Source organism: Xiphophorus couchianus, chromosome 4 (genome assembly GCF_001444195.1).
Source record: "Xiphophorus couchianus chromosome 4, X_couchianus-1.0, whole genome shotgun sequence".
In the NCBI taxonomy this organism is placed as follows: domain Eukaryota; kingdom Metazoa; phylum Chordata; class Actinopteri; order Cyprinodontiformes; family Poeciliidae; genus Xiphophorus; species Xiphophorus couchianus.
Genome location: NC_040231.1, coordinates 19,092,639 through 19,108,915, shown reverse-complemented (window position 1 = coordinate 19,108,915; position 16,277 = coordinate 19,092,639). Strand labels below are relative to the sequence as shown.

Below are 16,277 nucleotides of genomic sequence, written 5' to 3'. Positions count from 1 at the left end.
AGAGAATCCTGAATGTCTCAGTGCTGCTCTTTCAGTGCATAAACTGAAAGTGATGAAGCAATTAATTATTGGCAACTGCAGTATATATAGTATATAGTCTACTTGAGAAACATTTTTGTGTTGCTAGTTTATATATTACAAATAATGGCGTAATTCACTGTTCGTCCAACAACAGCTGACATCTAAATGATCTGATGAAAATAACTATATTTGAAAACTTGTACAAATAAACAGGAAGGTCAAATGTTCATGATGGTGATAGTTTACATCATATGAAGATGGATTGACACATGATTGCCTGTGATCTTAAATTAGTGGTAGTCATATATTATAACAAATGTCACCACACTTAACACTTTCAATGCAAAATTGCAATTTTACTCAAATAACTTGTAGTATCTAACCTGAAAAATATGATCTCTTGATCACTTAAAGAATTTACCCAGACCAGAAAATTATCCCAGCAACACCACAGAATACATTATAACACCCTCACATGCTGTAAAGCACCCAGTCTGACCGGTTTTATTTATTTATTTTTTTTACTTTGACATGTAGAGTCAGTGGAATACCCCTTTAACGCTGTCTGCCTTTTCCACTGCTCAGTTGTGCCGCGATGGGTGTGTCAATACTAACGTGGGTGTTGAATGAATGTACCACCAGCACCACAAAGTTTTAGCTTCAAGCACCACCAGCCATGAGAGACAAATCTCTGGATGTTATTGAAGAAACAGCTCACACAGTATGGCCCATACAGGATGGGGCAACGGTTATGAATTTAAAAGAAATATTTCAGTGACAATATTTATTGAAAACATTAAACAACATAGTAAATGTTATTCCAGAGAGGGTGTGAACATCTTTACATAAAAGAGAAATATTTAAGATTTAAGAAAATGTGCTATTTTATAACTGAAAACAGAATGATGCAGTTTTTCTTAAGACAACAAAATTCTTCATAGAATAGTAGATTCTATGCCTTTTAAAGAAACTTAATGATATTAATGGTATAACATCTTCTGCTCTTACTTTTTTTAGTGCATGGGCCTTACAAACTAAAAAAAAGACATGTTTTGATGTTCTACATCTATTTCTATTAAGTTTTTATTGATTTCGTCTTGGGGAAAAAATAAACATCCATTCCGCCATTGTCTTCCGTTTATTTAAGATTGAGTTGTGAAGGCAAGAGATCCTGAAGCGAACCCCTGACATATCTCTCCCCAGTGACGTCCTCCAGCTCATTCTGGGGGATTCCAAGGTGTTCCGGGGCCAAATGGGATCTATAATCCCTCCAGCGTGTTCTGTGTCTTCCCCAGGGTCTTCTCCCAATGGGACATGCCCATAAAACCTTTAAAGGTTGGAGCCCAGGGGGCATCAACCACTTCGACTTCTTTATTTTTCTACTTTGAGCTCCCCCTGGAAAGGGAGCTCTTCACCTTATCTCTAAGGCTAAGCCTTCCCGTCTTCGGAAAGTTTTTTTGGTCGCTTCTATCCAGTCTCTCGTTCTTTTGGTCGTGATTTATATATCATGATAATAAGGAGGGGTCATAACATAATTGAACTGGTAAATTGAGAGCTTTGCTGTTTGGCCCAGCTCTTTACTATAAAAAACCAGAGCAGTCACTCCGTTATTGTAGACGAAGGCCCCAAATCTGTCTGCCCATCCCTCTGCATCCTACTGCTACTCGTGAACAAGATACCTAGATACATAAGTTTGTCTGATTGAGGCAGAGACTAATATATAACACAAAAGGTCAGCTCCGGGCCTCAGACTTACAGGAGCTGACCTCATTCCAGTCACTTCACAATCAGCAAAAAAACACTAAAGATCATGTTGGAGGTCATGGGCCAAAGAACCTAACAGAACAACATCATCTGTGAAAAGATGACATCCTGAGCAGGGGCTGAGCATTAGGGGGGGCTGGGAGGGGCCCGGCCCGGGCCTACAGGGGTCCTGGATGGGAGGCAGAATATGACTTCAGGGATCCAACCCTTTATCACGTCTGATGAGAGCTGGAGAAGGCGGGCCCTCTCCTGTTGAGTATGATGTATGTAGGATTACATAGCTTGGTGCCCCAGTAGATTATATAGTAGGCTGCCCCAGTCATTGTTAACTCATGGTTGCTAAAAACTTTACAAAACTGCCAGCCCAGCGAAGGAGCCGGACTAGTTACAGGTAGCAACTCTGACATTCATAGGCGTAGGAACCGGGGGGCATGGAGGGGACGTGTCCCCCCAAATATTGGAGACAGTCACATTCATCCCACCCAATAATCCTCAGTAAATCTGGCTCCTACCAGAGCTTTTTACTGTGTGCGCGGACGGTTCTGGCGGGTTGCCGGTTTATGAGCTTTGTGTGTGTGTGTGTGTGGGCGTGCGGGGGTGTGTGGGCATGGTATGGCGAACTGAAGAGCTGAAGGGTCACCCGGTTGGACAACTGTTTCGCCCGCATTATGTAGACAGCGCATAAACAAAACTGCTGAAGAACTGGTGTTGCTACAACCCAAATCTTACAAACCATCACCCATAATGTGCTATTCATCTACCCAATATGAGTGACACCATATGATTACTGACAGTGCCTGCATGGTGTAGCATTATTATTACTGAACTAGACCATTGCCACCTTTTGTCATCCAGCAGGACAAAAGCACTAAGGCCAGAAAGCTCATATGAGCCAAAATGAGAAATAAAATATCTTCATCTGTGTGAGTCCAGTTTTCTTCAGGTCAGAAAAAAAAGTAAAATCTTGACAGATGCTGAAAGGATAGGATTTCCTCTTGAAATGATTTTCCACCCTGTGTAACAAACAATAGATGTGTACATATATTAATCATGTCTGTCTAATTGATAATGAAAAGCCCTTCATTTTGGGTTTCATCCATGTGAGTCCAATCCATCCATGAGTAATCTCATTTACAAAAAGATAACGCATGCATAATGTTTGATCGAATGTAGAGGAGCAACGTCTAAAACAGTCTGGATTCAAATCAGTTTATTTAAATAATGCCAATTTGTAACAGATTATATAAGTTTGTCCATACTTGAATTAAATCCTGTACAAAATGTACAGTTTATATTTAATTAAAATCATTTTGTCAAAAATACAGAAAATGACACACATTCAAAAAAACATATAAGATGTGTATTTTTCTTTAAAAAAAAAAAAAAAAATCCTCATTTAAAAATATTCAGTAAGAGCAGCCCTGAGCTTTCAGGATTTCCTGAGACATGATCAGAAGTCTTTGTTTTTAAATATATTCTTCACTTTCACCACAGATTTTATCAGTGGATATTTACCCTGTTTTTTTCTAATTTTATTTACCTTAACTTTTGCAGCACTATCATTGTGGATTTTAAAGGAGACTATTTGTTCATAAGTGCATTTATGAAAGGATTCGGCAAATTCTAATATTTAAATGCCATTATTGAGGGTTTTATGATGTTTTAAATAATTTTGAATTTCAGGTCACTGGACAGGAGAGCTTAAAAAAAGGGAGATCTTCAAGGCCTGTGAAAATTGCAGAAAGTGACGCTGATGTAAGTACATGTTGCCAGAGTTTACAGAACAAACGCCCTGTTTCTCAGTCTTTCTTTTCTCCGTGATTTTCACTTCCGACTTCTGACAATCCACTACTGAGACGCAGCTGACTTCAGTCTGACTTTACTATGTGCTTTAGTGTGGTTTTCTGTGTGTGTTTTTAACTTGTGGTAAACAGAGGCAGCAGAGCTAAGGGAACATGTGTGTTGCAACACTGTGGGGACACGCATCCACGCTGCACAGTGTGGGCCTGAGAGTATCGACCACAGCTTTTATTTTTCTCCCCACAATTTAAAGGGAAAAATGCATGTAATGGGAGTTTTGGATGTTGGGCTGTTAAATTTTTCAGTTTGATTTGCCTGATCCTGCTTTTCTCACTCTTTGTTTTGCGCTGAATGGAGGTAAATAGGATGGATGTCTTGGCTTTTCATCATTAGCATTGTTCCACTTTAACAATTTATAAGAAATTGCCAGTAAATTTGTCTGAACAATGAATATTTCATGCAATTAAAACAACAATATGTGGCAGCCAAATAAAAACAGCTTAATTATTAATTGAACAGAATGATAAATAGATCGGAGAGGGAAAAAAAATACAGTGGGTGAGAAAGACTGTGAACTCGGCAGTCTTATGTTGTTTTCATAAACACATAACCCATTTCTGGGAAAACAATTCTGTCACTCTCAGTAAACAAGCCTTTCTCCAACAGTGAATGTGAAAATATGGATTTTTGATTATGATTACTCATAATGGGTATTACCAAATCTTTCCCCCTAACTAGACAGCGCAGAACCTTTTGATATATCTTACTGTGTTGATGAGAAGAACTCCTCTGGGCTTTTTACAAAGATAAGCCTTATTGACAGACGGAGAAGGCTACAGTAGACGATCAATGCGTCTCCGCTGGCTGCAAGAGCTGAATGAAGACAAGAATGGAGCGTTTGGCCTCTGTTGTAAACACATGCTCTGTTTATCACCCCGTTCTGTTTTATCTGGTTCCTGATTCTCTGTTGCTTTACTTTAATACTCTGAAGTATGAAGTATTATATATGGATTGCTTAGAGAGGGGATATGGATGCTATTCTTTGTTTTCATCTCTTCTTATTACATCTGTTTGTTTTCCTGTAGGTCAAACTAAGTCGACTTTGTGAACAGGACAAGATTCTTCAGGAACTCGAAGCAAGAATACGTAGTTTGAAGGAGGACAAGGTGTTTTCTTTTTGTACTTTAATCATAATTAATAATTTAAAGATCTCCGAAGCTCATCTTTTTGAATCGTTTTGCCCACTAAAATCTCTTGATTCAACATTACTGGCTCAAATCTAGAGATTATATCAGTCCTCTGAGATGGGAAATGTCTGCGGACTTTTTAAACTTCAAAAATCCACAATATGTTACTGCTCTTTGAGGGAAAACTACAAGCTTGACAACGCAGAGTGAGATGTCATTGGGGCCGTGGAACTCCTTTCACCAATTCACTGGTACCTCTGCCAGTAGAAAGTTAAGGAAGCATGACAAATACATGTATGAACACTACAAACTGAATTCAGAGTATGTATGCACAGTGGAGAAGTTGGTAGCACTGTTGCCTTGCAGCAATAAACTCCTGGGTTTGAATCCTTCTCCGGGGATCTTTCTGCATTGAATTTGCATGTTCTCCCTATTCTGGCTTCTTCCAAAACAGTCCAAAAATACCTGTTAGGTTAACTGATTACTCTAATTTGATTTTTTGTTCCCCACCTCTTGCACAATGACAGCTGGAGATGGGCAACAACGGCTGCAACCCTGGAAGAAGAAGTGGATATATAGTGGCATAAATTATTTTTGTTTACCCCTACAGTCACTTTAGAACCACTTTTTAATAACACTTCCCTTTTAAATATCCACAGTACAATAAAACTTGCAAAAGTATCCTTTCTGGTTTGCGGTTTGATGTGACATTTCAAGATTATCACTGGTCCCCGTCTAAAAACCTCCTTTAAAACTTGCTGGAGGCACCCCAGATCGCCAAACATGATGAAGAAACTCTCTAGATAAATTTGTCTTTTATTGCAGTTGCATTAGTTAAGATACACTAAAACGTTTGCAGTTTACAAACTGAGAGCCTTTGGGATTTTGCCCCCCTTACTATGTGTGTGGATCCAATATTAACTTGGATCCTTGTCCTGCAACTTTAAACTAATTATTGCTATGGCAGTAACAATGTTAAATATCAGACAAAGATAACTGGAATACATACAATTTTTTCAGATGAATATATAGTTCCAGACCTTGTTCAATGATCATTAACTGTAATTTAATCACAATTTTGTTCTTTTCAATTTGACCCAACCAAGCCTGGTTCCTGCCATAGTTGTGGAATCAAGAAATCCCCTAAAAAAAGAATAGTATGACAACATGAAGTAAAGTAAAATATCTCTATAAGGAACTCACTATATAAAGAAATGTAAAAATAAACTAATTTTTTATGATCCATTCTTGTGAAAGGAAATAATAAAGCAATCCCTTAAATTTTAAGATTCAAATAAACCACAGTGAGAGCTATTATCCACAACATGAAAATGTGGAACAATGGTAAACTTTCAAATGGAGTTAATCAAAATTGTTCCAAAACTGCCTTGACGACTCATCTATTAGGTATGAAAAAATATCACATTTACAGGAGTAGAGCAAGTTTACCTTCAAGTAATATAGCATGTTAGAATTAAGACTTTGTTGGCAACAAAACTCAGTTAAGATTCTGTGGAATGAACTTTTACAAACTGATTATTCTCGAAAACCTTCAAATCTGTCTAAAATAAAAATGATTCTGCAACAAACAGTGGGCCAGAATTCCTCCACAAGGATGGAAAAACTCATTGTCAGTTCTTTCACACACGTGATGGCTGTTTTTTGCCAGCAAGAGTGGCACAACCAGTTAATAGGTCTATGGGGAACACAGTTTTCTCATAGGACCAAATTGGTTTGAATAACTATTTTTTCTTTAAGAAATGAAATCATTGTTAAGAAAATCATTTTCTTTTTAACAGTGGGGATATTTACAATGGCTCATTTCTTCTAGCTCAATATTTCTTAATGCTACATGTGTAATTTTTAGAAAAATAAACTGTTCCTACTCAATAACTGAGCTTATGGATGTGTATTTTTATAAATTTCATGATATTTTTTATAAATTTTTTTTTATAAATTTTTATAAATTTCATGATATTTTGTGATATATCACAATTTTTATGATATGAAGCATTTAGGTGTGGAAAAGCAAAAGAAACCTACAATTTAGGGTGCAAGTACTTCACTAAATTGTCACTGTAGTTGAATTATGTTATCTTTTTTCCCATTTTAAAGACTGAGAGAAATTTATCTCTGTGACATTCTGTATGTATAACCTGGGGAAAATGAAACATAAACTCCAACTGAAGGCTCAAAAAAATTCTAAGTGAAAGAACAAAAAAATTATAATCAAAAATAAGGTTGCTAGGAATTGGGAACCTTTAAAAAATGCTTTTTAGTGTTAGATTTTTTTTCTCGCTGAAAAACTGTACTCAAATTACAGGTTGGATTTTTAAACATTTTTGAGTGTCAGATTATATGCGTTGAAGTAAAAGATTAATGTATTCTTAAGTTTTTTATATATCTTAACTAAGGGTGCCAATATGTGGTGAGATGTATTTAGTAAAAAGCTGGTCTGAATTTCTAAATGGAGAATTCTTCCCACTGTGAAAATGTACCCAAATTAAAGGTTGGATTTTTCTAGTTTATGTTATGTAGTAAAAGATTAATTTATGTTAAGGTTCTTCTACACATCTTTACCAGGATTGGCAATAAATATGAATATCTACTGCACTGAGACTTTCTGCTCTTTTTTGTTTTTTGTTCTCTTCAGGACAAGTTGGAATCTGTGCTGGATGTTTCCCACCACCAGATGGAGGAGTATCGAGATCAGCCGGCTCACGCTGAGAAAATTGCCTATCAGCAGAAATTGTTGCAAGAGGATGTGGTCCACATCAGGGCTGAAATATCTCAAGTGTCCACCGTAAGACCCAAGCTTCTCACTAACAGATAAAAAAAAACTGCAGCTCATTTGAGCTTTAAATATAACTAGTGCCATGTCTTTTTCCTCAAAAAAATTAGCTAGGATATTCTATTATTTCTATGCTGCTCTGGGTATTGTGTTTCTTGAATTACTTGAACAAGATGTTCACTTCTGTTTTTAGTTCCCTTTTCGCTATTTCTGCAGCTGGCACAATGTTTCAGGTTGACTGACTGTCAAAATGAGTGATTTGGGGAGAAACCTGAGGCTGTGAAAATTAATACAAATTAACCACAAGATAACAGGAAGTAAACAAGCACATCCTTTATTATTTGTCAGTTGTTAGTATTTAGTGTGGCTAAATTAGAATGTAATCAGTACATATTTTAATCATATATGTACATTTATAATACAAACTTGTTTTTATTTGAACAAGTTTAGTAAAGCTGGAGTATATTTCAAGATATGTGAAATGCAGATGTGTAAAGGACGGCTACATGTTCTTGAAATTAATTAAATAAACATGGCTGTCCAAGAAAAGTTCATAATCTCAAAGCTGTGTTTTTTATTATGTCATATTGGGAGAGTTTGTCTGATTTCTCTAGGAGATGGAGAATGCATGGAATGAGTATACCAGACTGGAGAAAGATGTGGACTGGCTGAAGTCAGCCCTGCAGGGACAGATGAACCGCCATGATCTTTCCCAGGTCTATTTCTCTCTGCAGCCTTTCACTTTTATACACAGGCTTTAATCAGGAGGAGCTACAAATTATAAATTTCAGATTCTCATTCAAGGCAAAAAGGGATTTGGTCTGCGTCTGTTCAAAGATCAGCCATCAGTTTCATCTGATTTGGATGAAAGACAGATTTTGTATTTGGGTAGTTGTAAAGTATGTGTTAAAGACAGTCCATGTGTCTGTCTGCTAATGTTGGAGTGGTTCTGTGTTTCTCTTTGAGCAGCAGGAGAAAGTGCAGCTCAGAAAAGAACTGTGGAGGATTGAAGATGTTATTGCAGGACTCAGCACCAATAAAGCTAATTACAAAGTCACAATTGCTTCTGTTACCAACCCAGGTGAGGTTACAAATGAGAAATCCAAACACTAGTAGCGCTATCTGAAACTTGTGCCTCCTAATCTTACTTATTACTTAAGCACTGAATGTTTTTCTTTAAAAAAACAATAATAATAAAAGCAGTGTCTATGCATCTTGTTACATTTTTATGCACATGACACTCTCCAGAGAGAAAGTTTGTGCCTTCAGTGCCAGTATCATCAGTGCCTTCTGTGTCTGGGAGCCAGACTGCTGTGGAGATGAGATTGTCCCAGCAGCAGCCGCAGCAGAGCCCCCACCTCAGCCATGACCCCACGCTTACCTCCAGTTTCAGCCAACAGCCATTACAACACTCTACTACCATCTTCAGTGGCTTCAAATGGGTGAGTGAACAACTCTTTATGTTACCCCCTTCCCCACACCATCTAACCCAACACCTGGTTATATAACCTGTTGTAGCCAGGTTGCAGAGTTGCGTTCTACTCCTCCCAAATCTATTTACATTTCTAACAAGCTCATTATGATGTTACATCTTTCTAATACAGGTAAGGGAATTATTACTGATAATAACTTCAAGCATACCATTACTTTACAAACTCTGAACCAACCCTTTAACTTCAGTCATCACCGTACTTGATGCATTTTCTGAATGTTCCGCCTATTAAATGCCAGTGGTATTGAATAACATCATAAAAAATCAATAAAGTTAAAAAAATACAAAGTTGATTATCAATTTCTATGGTGTATTTGTTGAATGTCAATTTTAGAAATTAAGGCCTGTTTTTTGGGGCGAGAGTTTTAACAAAATGTGCATTTACAAGAAAGTTGCATTAAAAAAAGAGTTAGAGACTAGCAAAGACATCTTTGATTTTTATAATAACACCTTTGTAGTTTATTTAACTAATTAAAGGAACACATTCTGCCTGAACTCTTAAAGAAACTTGAAATAACCTTTTATAAACTTAGTGTAGTATTTATATGCTGGTAATACAAACACTGCATTTTTCATTTCAAGTTTCTCCAAGTAGCTCATAGTTGTCTATGTGTGCAGTGTGAAGAAGATGTGCCTCCCAGACCTCCTCTACCTCAGCTCTACAGTCCAGAGGAGCATCCTCCCGCAGTGCCACCGTTGCCCCGGGAGACGACAGTCATCAGACACACCTCTGTGCGTGGCCTCAAGCGACAGTCTGACGAACGCAAAAGGGATCGAGAGATTGGCCAGTACACAAATGGGGACAGTAAAGTACGTGAGTTGTTTTTTTTTTTATGTTTGTGCTACTGACGTTCACAGATCTAAACTTGCTTCTTTTTTATCATTTGTGTGTCTTTCAGGTGGAACTGCGGCCTTTTCTGAGTGATCCGGAGCTCATTGGAGCCGGAGATGGCTCCAGTGTCGTAGCATCTGGCCGTGATGGAGGTTACCAGACTTTACCAAGCAGAGGTAGATGAACTGAAGAGATTCTAACCCTGAGAGATCCTGTTCCAGATTTTGTGTTGTCTTGACATTATTAGATGTTTTTTTTATTTTAAATATTAAAGAGAGAACAATATTTTATTATTTGTCGGCTTCCCTTCAGGGGCAGCTAGCTCCTCACTGAGGGTGAATCAGTCTTCGAGCATCTCCTCATATGTGACTATTCGAAGATCTACTTCAGCTGCTGGTGTGATGGTGAGACTTGGAAACAAAATAAATGAGAGATTCGACAGATCCAACCTTCATATGTCAAAAAGTTTGCTCACACTTCACCTCATTTTAAACTACCTTAGCTCTAAAAACTAGATTTTTCTTCTTTCTTTTTTCTTACTGGAAAATTAAAAATGTTTTTACCTTCCACTTGGGTGTGCAATTTTATTTTTGTGAAGTATATATATATTTTTTTGCTGTCTGCTGCATCTTTCATTCTTCTTTTCAACTTCATTTCCTCCTACTCATCTCAGGAGAAACCAAAAAGTGCCTTGGAGCGCCTGTACTCAGGGGACAAGGTGCAGCATCAGCAGAGGGGGAAGATGAGTGCCGATGAGCAGCTAGAGAGGATGAAGAGGCACCAGAAGGCCCTTGTCCGCCAGCGCAAACGCACCCTGAGTCACGGAGACCGACATGCATCTCCAACGTCGCGTGGTTCTTCTTCGTCGCGCCCGCTCTCTGCAGACTTTGGATCAGTATGTTACTAGAACATTACCACTCACACTCTCATGCATGACGCCAACCTAACGGAGAGTGGGGATCGACAGTAATGCATGCCTTCACTTGGAGCAGATAGTTTTCCTTTTTTTCTGACATAAGTTGAATGTTAAACCAATAAGTTAGTGATTTGTTTGTTCACTGTTTAACTATGTATGTGTCTGTTGTTTTCAGTCACTGATTGTTTTTGACTTTGACTGCAGACAAAATAACAGCATCCTATAATGTCGCTACGACTCTGTTTTCCTTGACTTAAAAATATCAACATTTAAGAAAGCCAACACTAGTATTACACAGTAGGTCATACACACTGAAAAATACTTAGATTACATGGATTATCTCCTTTTGTTACATGTTAAAATTTATAAGGTTTATACGGAGATGAACAATGCCTTGCAAAACTAATCGTACCCCTTGCATTTTTGTGTATTTGTACAGAAATTGGGTCATAATATCTTTGCGGTAGAGAAAGAATGCATAGTTTTCAAGGAAAATTAAAGATCTGAAAAGTGTGATGTGCATTTGTATTTAGTCCCCCTAAGTCAGTCTTGTGTAGAACAAAAACTGTCTTTTGGGCTACACATTGATATGCTTTGATCTGAACCGTTTCATTGGAGCTCTGATTCTACGTTCGCTGGTTCACCTTTGGAACCAGTGAAGGTTCTGTAGGTGAACCTTCGCTGCAGCTTTAAGTCTTGTTTTGTTCCAGCCTCAGTGTCTGTTTAGCTCCATCCATCACCACAGCAACTCTGACCAGCTTTGCTGTCCCTGCTGAAGAAAAGAATCCCCGCATCATAATGCTGTCGCTAACATGTTTCATCATGGCAATGATGTTTTCAGAATGATAGGTATTACTTCATTTTCTACCACTCAGTATTCTGAGTGTGGGTGCAGAAAAGTTAATTATTGTTTTAAATTGAGCAGAAAAAGTTCTTCTTCTGGCGTGCCATGGTGGCGTAGTGGTTAGCGCCTTTGGAGGCCTTGAGTCCTCGACGCGGCCGTCGCGGGTTCGATTCCTGGACTCGGCGACATTTACCGCATGTCTTCCCCCCTCTACTTCCCCCTTTCCTATCAGCCTACTTTCATACAAAAACAACCCCTGGAGGGGAGGGGAAAAAAAACAAAAAACATTCTTCTGTGTATTTGCTGTGAGCACTACATGGCTTGTGGCAAACTTGCACTAAATGGTATTTCTTATGGCTTTCATTCAGCAATGACTTTCTCTTTGCAAACTCTTCTATTATTACCATATGTGTGGGGTGCAGCACTAAGAGTTGTCCTGTCAACATATTTCTCCCACCTGAGCTGTAGATCTCTGAAGCTCTTTTATCATGGGTCTTTTGATTGTTTCTCTGTTTAATGTCATCCTTATCCATCCTGTCAGTTTAGTTAAATGATCATGTCTTTGTCGATTTGCAATTGTGTCGTACATTTTCCTTTTTTGGATTTTGAAATCAAATTGCTTCATTAGTAGTCTGGGATGTGTTCCTTGATTGTCATGATGTCGTTTGTTCGCTATTGCTCTGTGACAAACTTCGAAGGCCTTCACAGAACAACCATATTTATGTTTATACAAAAATTCATAGGGTTTTAATCTGAAACCAATTGATTTTCCTTGAAGTGCATTAGGACCATAAACGTATATGGGACTTTATACACTTACACACTGACATTTTTAAATTCCCGATTGGAAAATGAAAATCATGCAGCATTTTCCTTACACATCACAATCATGCACTCTCTTATAGAAACATGAACATGTGTAATTGTAGTGTGGCAAACATAATAAGGGGTATTCATACTTTTGCATAGCAATGTCGATACCTATATGTACGTACTAAATGGTTATACTTTATACTGTGCCTAGATAATATTTAAAAACTGTTCAATATGATTAACTGAATTATTTAAAACAAATAATACTACTTATCTTCAATAAAAACACATGGTGCCATCCAGTCATTGCTATCCATCCGTTCATCTTGTTCTTGACTGATTTTGTCACTTAGATTCAATCCTGAGTGTCTCTAACATGCATTGTGTTTTCAATCCATTACAGTGTTGATGTACTGGATATCATCAGCTCATTAGTCATTGCTCTTCTCATTTAGATAATAGAGCCTGCTCTTCATTAATTAACTGCTATTGCATCCAAGCACTCATTGGTGTGGTTTGTGTGTGTGTGTCTGTTGTGTGTGTGCATGGAAAGAGAATCAAAGTAGCCACTTAACTACTGACCAGAATGTTAACTAATGCCTCAACATGCATTAAGCCCACTTCTCTCAACTTCCTCATAGCTTTCTATTTTTGTTGTTTCTAGATGAAAAGAGGGCATGTGAAGTTGTGAATCCTGACTTAGTATTGTTCTATTTCCCAGTCTTTTTGGAACAAATGGTGATGTCAATCAGTTTGATATCAAAAAGTAGCTTAACTGTCTTATCTGGTAACTGGAAGAACGCGTTTCTCTTTCAAATGTGAATGTTGCTAAAAAATTAAAAAATAAACAGCATTTTCTAAATATTTTTCATTGCCACGTTTTCTTTTAAGCAGTGATTTCTTTTCCCACGACCACACAAAATTGTCTTATTTGGTGAAGCTGCAGTATGAAACTTTTATGAAAAATATTTTTTTACATCAGTATTATATGTGGGGACAGTGTAGTATAAGACAAATAATCTGTGAGAAAACATAGAGCACCTTTGCCTTCTTCCAGTGCTCCCAGTACTAACTGCAGAAATACACGATTCAGGCTGAAACAACCAATCAGGGTTTTTAGCGCTGTCAATCATGCTCATATATTGCTCACCTCCACCCACCGCCCCCTTGCTCTCTCCTACGCTATAGGTAGTTTCCACAATATAGAGAGCCACATATGCTCAGGCTGGTTAGCATTGCCACCGATGAAGGTGGATAAACAGTTTTTCTTTAATGGTAAGTTATTTCTCTGCCATTAGGACATTGAGCAGCACATACAGGAGCATGATTGGTTGTCTCTGAGTGGTTGTTTTTGGTCGGGAATGGTGCATTTCTGCAGACCGCCTTTGTAGCACTGGGAGGAGGTGGGGAGCTTGATTTTTTTTTCACAGATTATCTGTGTCATACCATCCTGTCACAACATGGTGACAGCTTTAACAAATACTGTAAATAAAACAACAAAAAACGCATTTTTGTGAAAATTGCATTCTGCAGCTTTAAATCTTTTGTTAGTGTTATATCCTGTTTATTTCTATAGGATTTTAGCTGCTCTCCTTATATCACTGTCAATGAGTTTCATAGTGCAGTGTGTTTTGAAATCTCTCACTTTCATGTATGCATGCATACATCTATGCATGTGTCTTGTGTTTCTCATTTCTGACTGCATCCAAAGAAAGAAAAAAGAATAAAAACCTTATCAGCTTTTAAGATCAAGAAAGGACTATAAACACCTGATGTCTGATCTAGTAAGGCCACGTGAGCCGAGTCATTTTCACTTTTAGTCAATGCAACCCGAAGACAGCGCCCGGTGATTTGTTTCACACTCTCTGTCTCTTCTGTCCAGTGGAAGAGGGAGCAGGAGTTTGACCTGCAGTTACTGGAGAGGGCCGTTCAGGGGGAGGAGGCTCAGGCAGTTAGGAGTGTCCAGGGGGAGGAAAGACCCCCTGAGCACAAAGAGAGACCCCGCTCGCAGTCTGATGAATGGCTGACATTCCACTCCACGGCCACAACCCCTCCCACGCATGAGGTCGATCTGGAGCCGCTGGAGTATGACCTGGACCTAAACAAAGAGGTAACATGGTCTTTTCTGATCTATGAAAAGAAAAGAAATGAAAAAGACGGGACTTTTATCGGAACATGAATACTGTGAACATGAAGTGAAAAAAAATTGCATGGCCCAAATCTCCTTAAGACATTCTTCTTACATAGAGATTTAAATTCTGAATTCTCTTTTGAATCTTAAAAATAATCTTTGACTAATTGGCATTAGCACATCATTTAGAACATGTGCTTAATAGAAGGTTAAATAAAATCGGGAAAATGCAAATGCTATTTTTCTTGTTGAATAGCTACATAGCAAATAATTCATATCTTACTTTTTCGAAATTCTTTCACAGTGATGTAAAAAAAAAAAACATCTGTTGTGCCAAGGGTGGCACAACCAGCTATAAGGCTTAGGGGACTGTCACATTTCCATGTTAAGCCAGGTTGCTTTGGATTACATTTTCTTTTCCCTTGATAAATTGAATCATAATTTGCTAATTGCCTTTTGTATTTATTTAGTTCACAGTTCACTACTTAAAATTGTTTGCTGATCTTAAAATTGTTTGCTGATCTGAAACAAAAACGTCTGACAGAAAAGCAGAAACAAAATAAATCAATAAGGGGGGATTACTGTTTCACAGTTCTGTTTTTGGGTTAGATTCATGGAGTCTGATGCTTGAGAAAACGGAAGCAGAAAATGAGCCTATTTGTGTGGAAGAGCATTTGATAATCTGGTGGTAAATGAGCAGGAGAGCACTGAATGTTTTTTTTGGATGAAGACGCTTTCATTCATGCCTTCATTTTTTATGTACTGCATTAGATGTACGTCAGAGTAAGCAGTCCTGCAACACTCCACCTGTACTAGGCACTTTATTTCAAAAGATGGCAGTAGTAGTTAAAATCAGAAACAAACTTATCTATCACATGTTTTTCACACATTCAATTTTCTTATTAATTATTTTTACTATCCCATATAAGGAACAATAACATATTTTATACTTGTACTTTTTATTTTGTTTCTATTGTTTTTATGGTGTGAACATTGTTTCTATTTGATTGTCTCCTTGCTGCCGATATAGAGGAAATTTTTCCATTGGGAACAAATAAAGGATTGCTCTATTATATTCTATTCTAATTTTTAGTTCTTACTAATTTGTGATTTTGAACTTTATCTCGGCCTCAATCTTTTAGCTGTGCAAGCCTCAGAAAGTGTTGATCCCAGAGCGCTATGTGGATTCAGAGCCTGAGGATCCACTCAGTCCTCAAGAAGTGGAAGAACGTCATCGGAAGGTGGAGCGTATCAAAAGCATTTTGGCAAAGTCAAGGTACCCAAGCTGCTTTCTAGCTAGATTATGCTGAAATTCTGTTTTAAGTTTAGCTAATGATGATGATCATAATGATGTTGCCTTAGGGTTTTTAGATGTTTTCGAAACATCGAGTTTGAAGAGGTGACAGATTAAAGGCAGTATAGCAAGATAACTTGATTCACTGTGTGTCTTAGACTCGGAACCCAATGTTGTTTTAACATTTCCCAATTTGGGTTTTCAGAGGGACAAATGATTTGGGTTATGGGAATTTCCAGTTCATCACACATTTAACTCAGTTCGGTAATTTAATTACCGAACTGATTCAGGCAGTACATGGTAGTAAGAACCAGGTAACTGCAGAGTTTTGACCAGGTCCTACTTGGTAGATTCTTTTATCAGTATGATTGTTTTTTGTTTTATTTGTATTG

The 16,277-nt window shown here is 37.8% G+C and overlaps 1 protein-coding gene across 12 annotated transcripts in view; it reads left to right on the top strand.

The window, feature by feature from the left end:
• plekha7b (pleckstrin homology domain containing, family A member 7b) overlaps window positions 1–16,277 on the top strand; it is a 78,628-nt gene that overhangs the window by 55,857 nt on the left and 6,494 nt on the right. For 11 of the 12 annotated variants that reach the window (XM_028015420.1, XM_028015418.1, XM_028015410.1 and 8 more), the window contains 12 exons: window positions 3,469–3,540; window positions 4,671–4,751; window positions 7,426–7,575; window positions 8,178–8,279; window positions 8,533–8,644; window positions 8,812–9,005; window positions 9,674–9,865; window positions 9,955–10,063; window positions 10,200–10,291; window positions 10,561–10,782; window positions 14,343–14,570; window positions 15,734–15,867. In XM_028015420.1, coding sequence (XP_027871221.1) covers window positions 3,469–3,540; window positions 4,671–4,751; window positions 7,426–7,575; window positions 8,178–8,279; window positions 8,533–8,644; window positions 8,812–9,005; window positions 9,674–9,865; window positions 9,955–10,063; window positions 10,200–10,291; window positions 10,561–10,782; window positions 14,343–14,570; window positions 15,734–15,867 — 1,688 coding nt within the window. The remainder of the gene's footprint in view (window positions 1–3,468; window positions 3,541–4,670; window positions 4,752–7,425; window positions 7,576–8,177; window positions 8,280–8,532; window positions 8,645–8,811; window positions 9,006–9,673; window positions 9,866–9,954; window positions 10,064–10,199; window positions 10,292–10,560; window positions 10,783–14,342; window positions 14,571–15,733; window positions 15,868–16,277) is intronic. The other variant, XM_028015409.1, reaches the window with a different exon arrangement.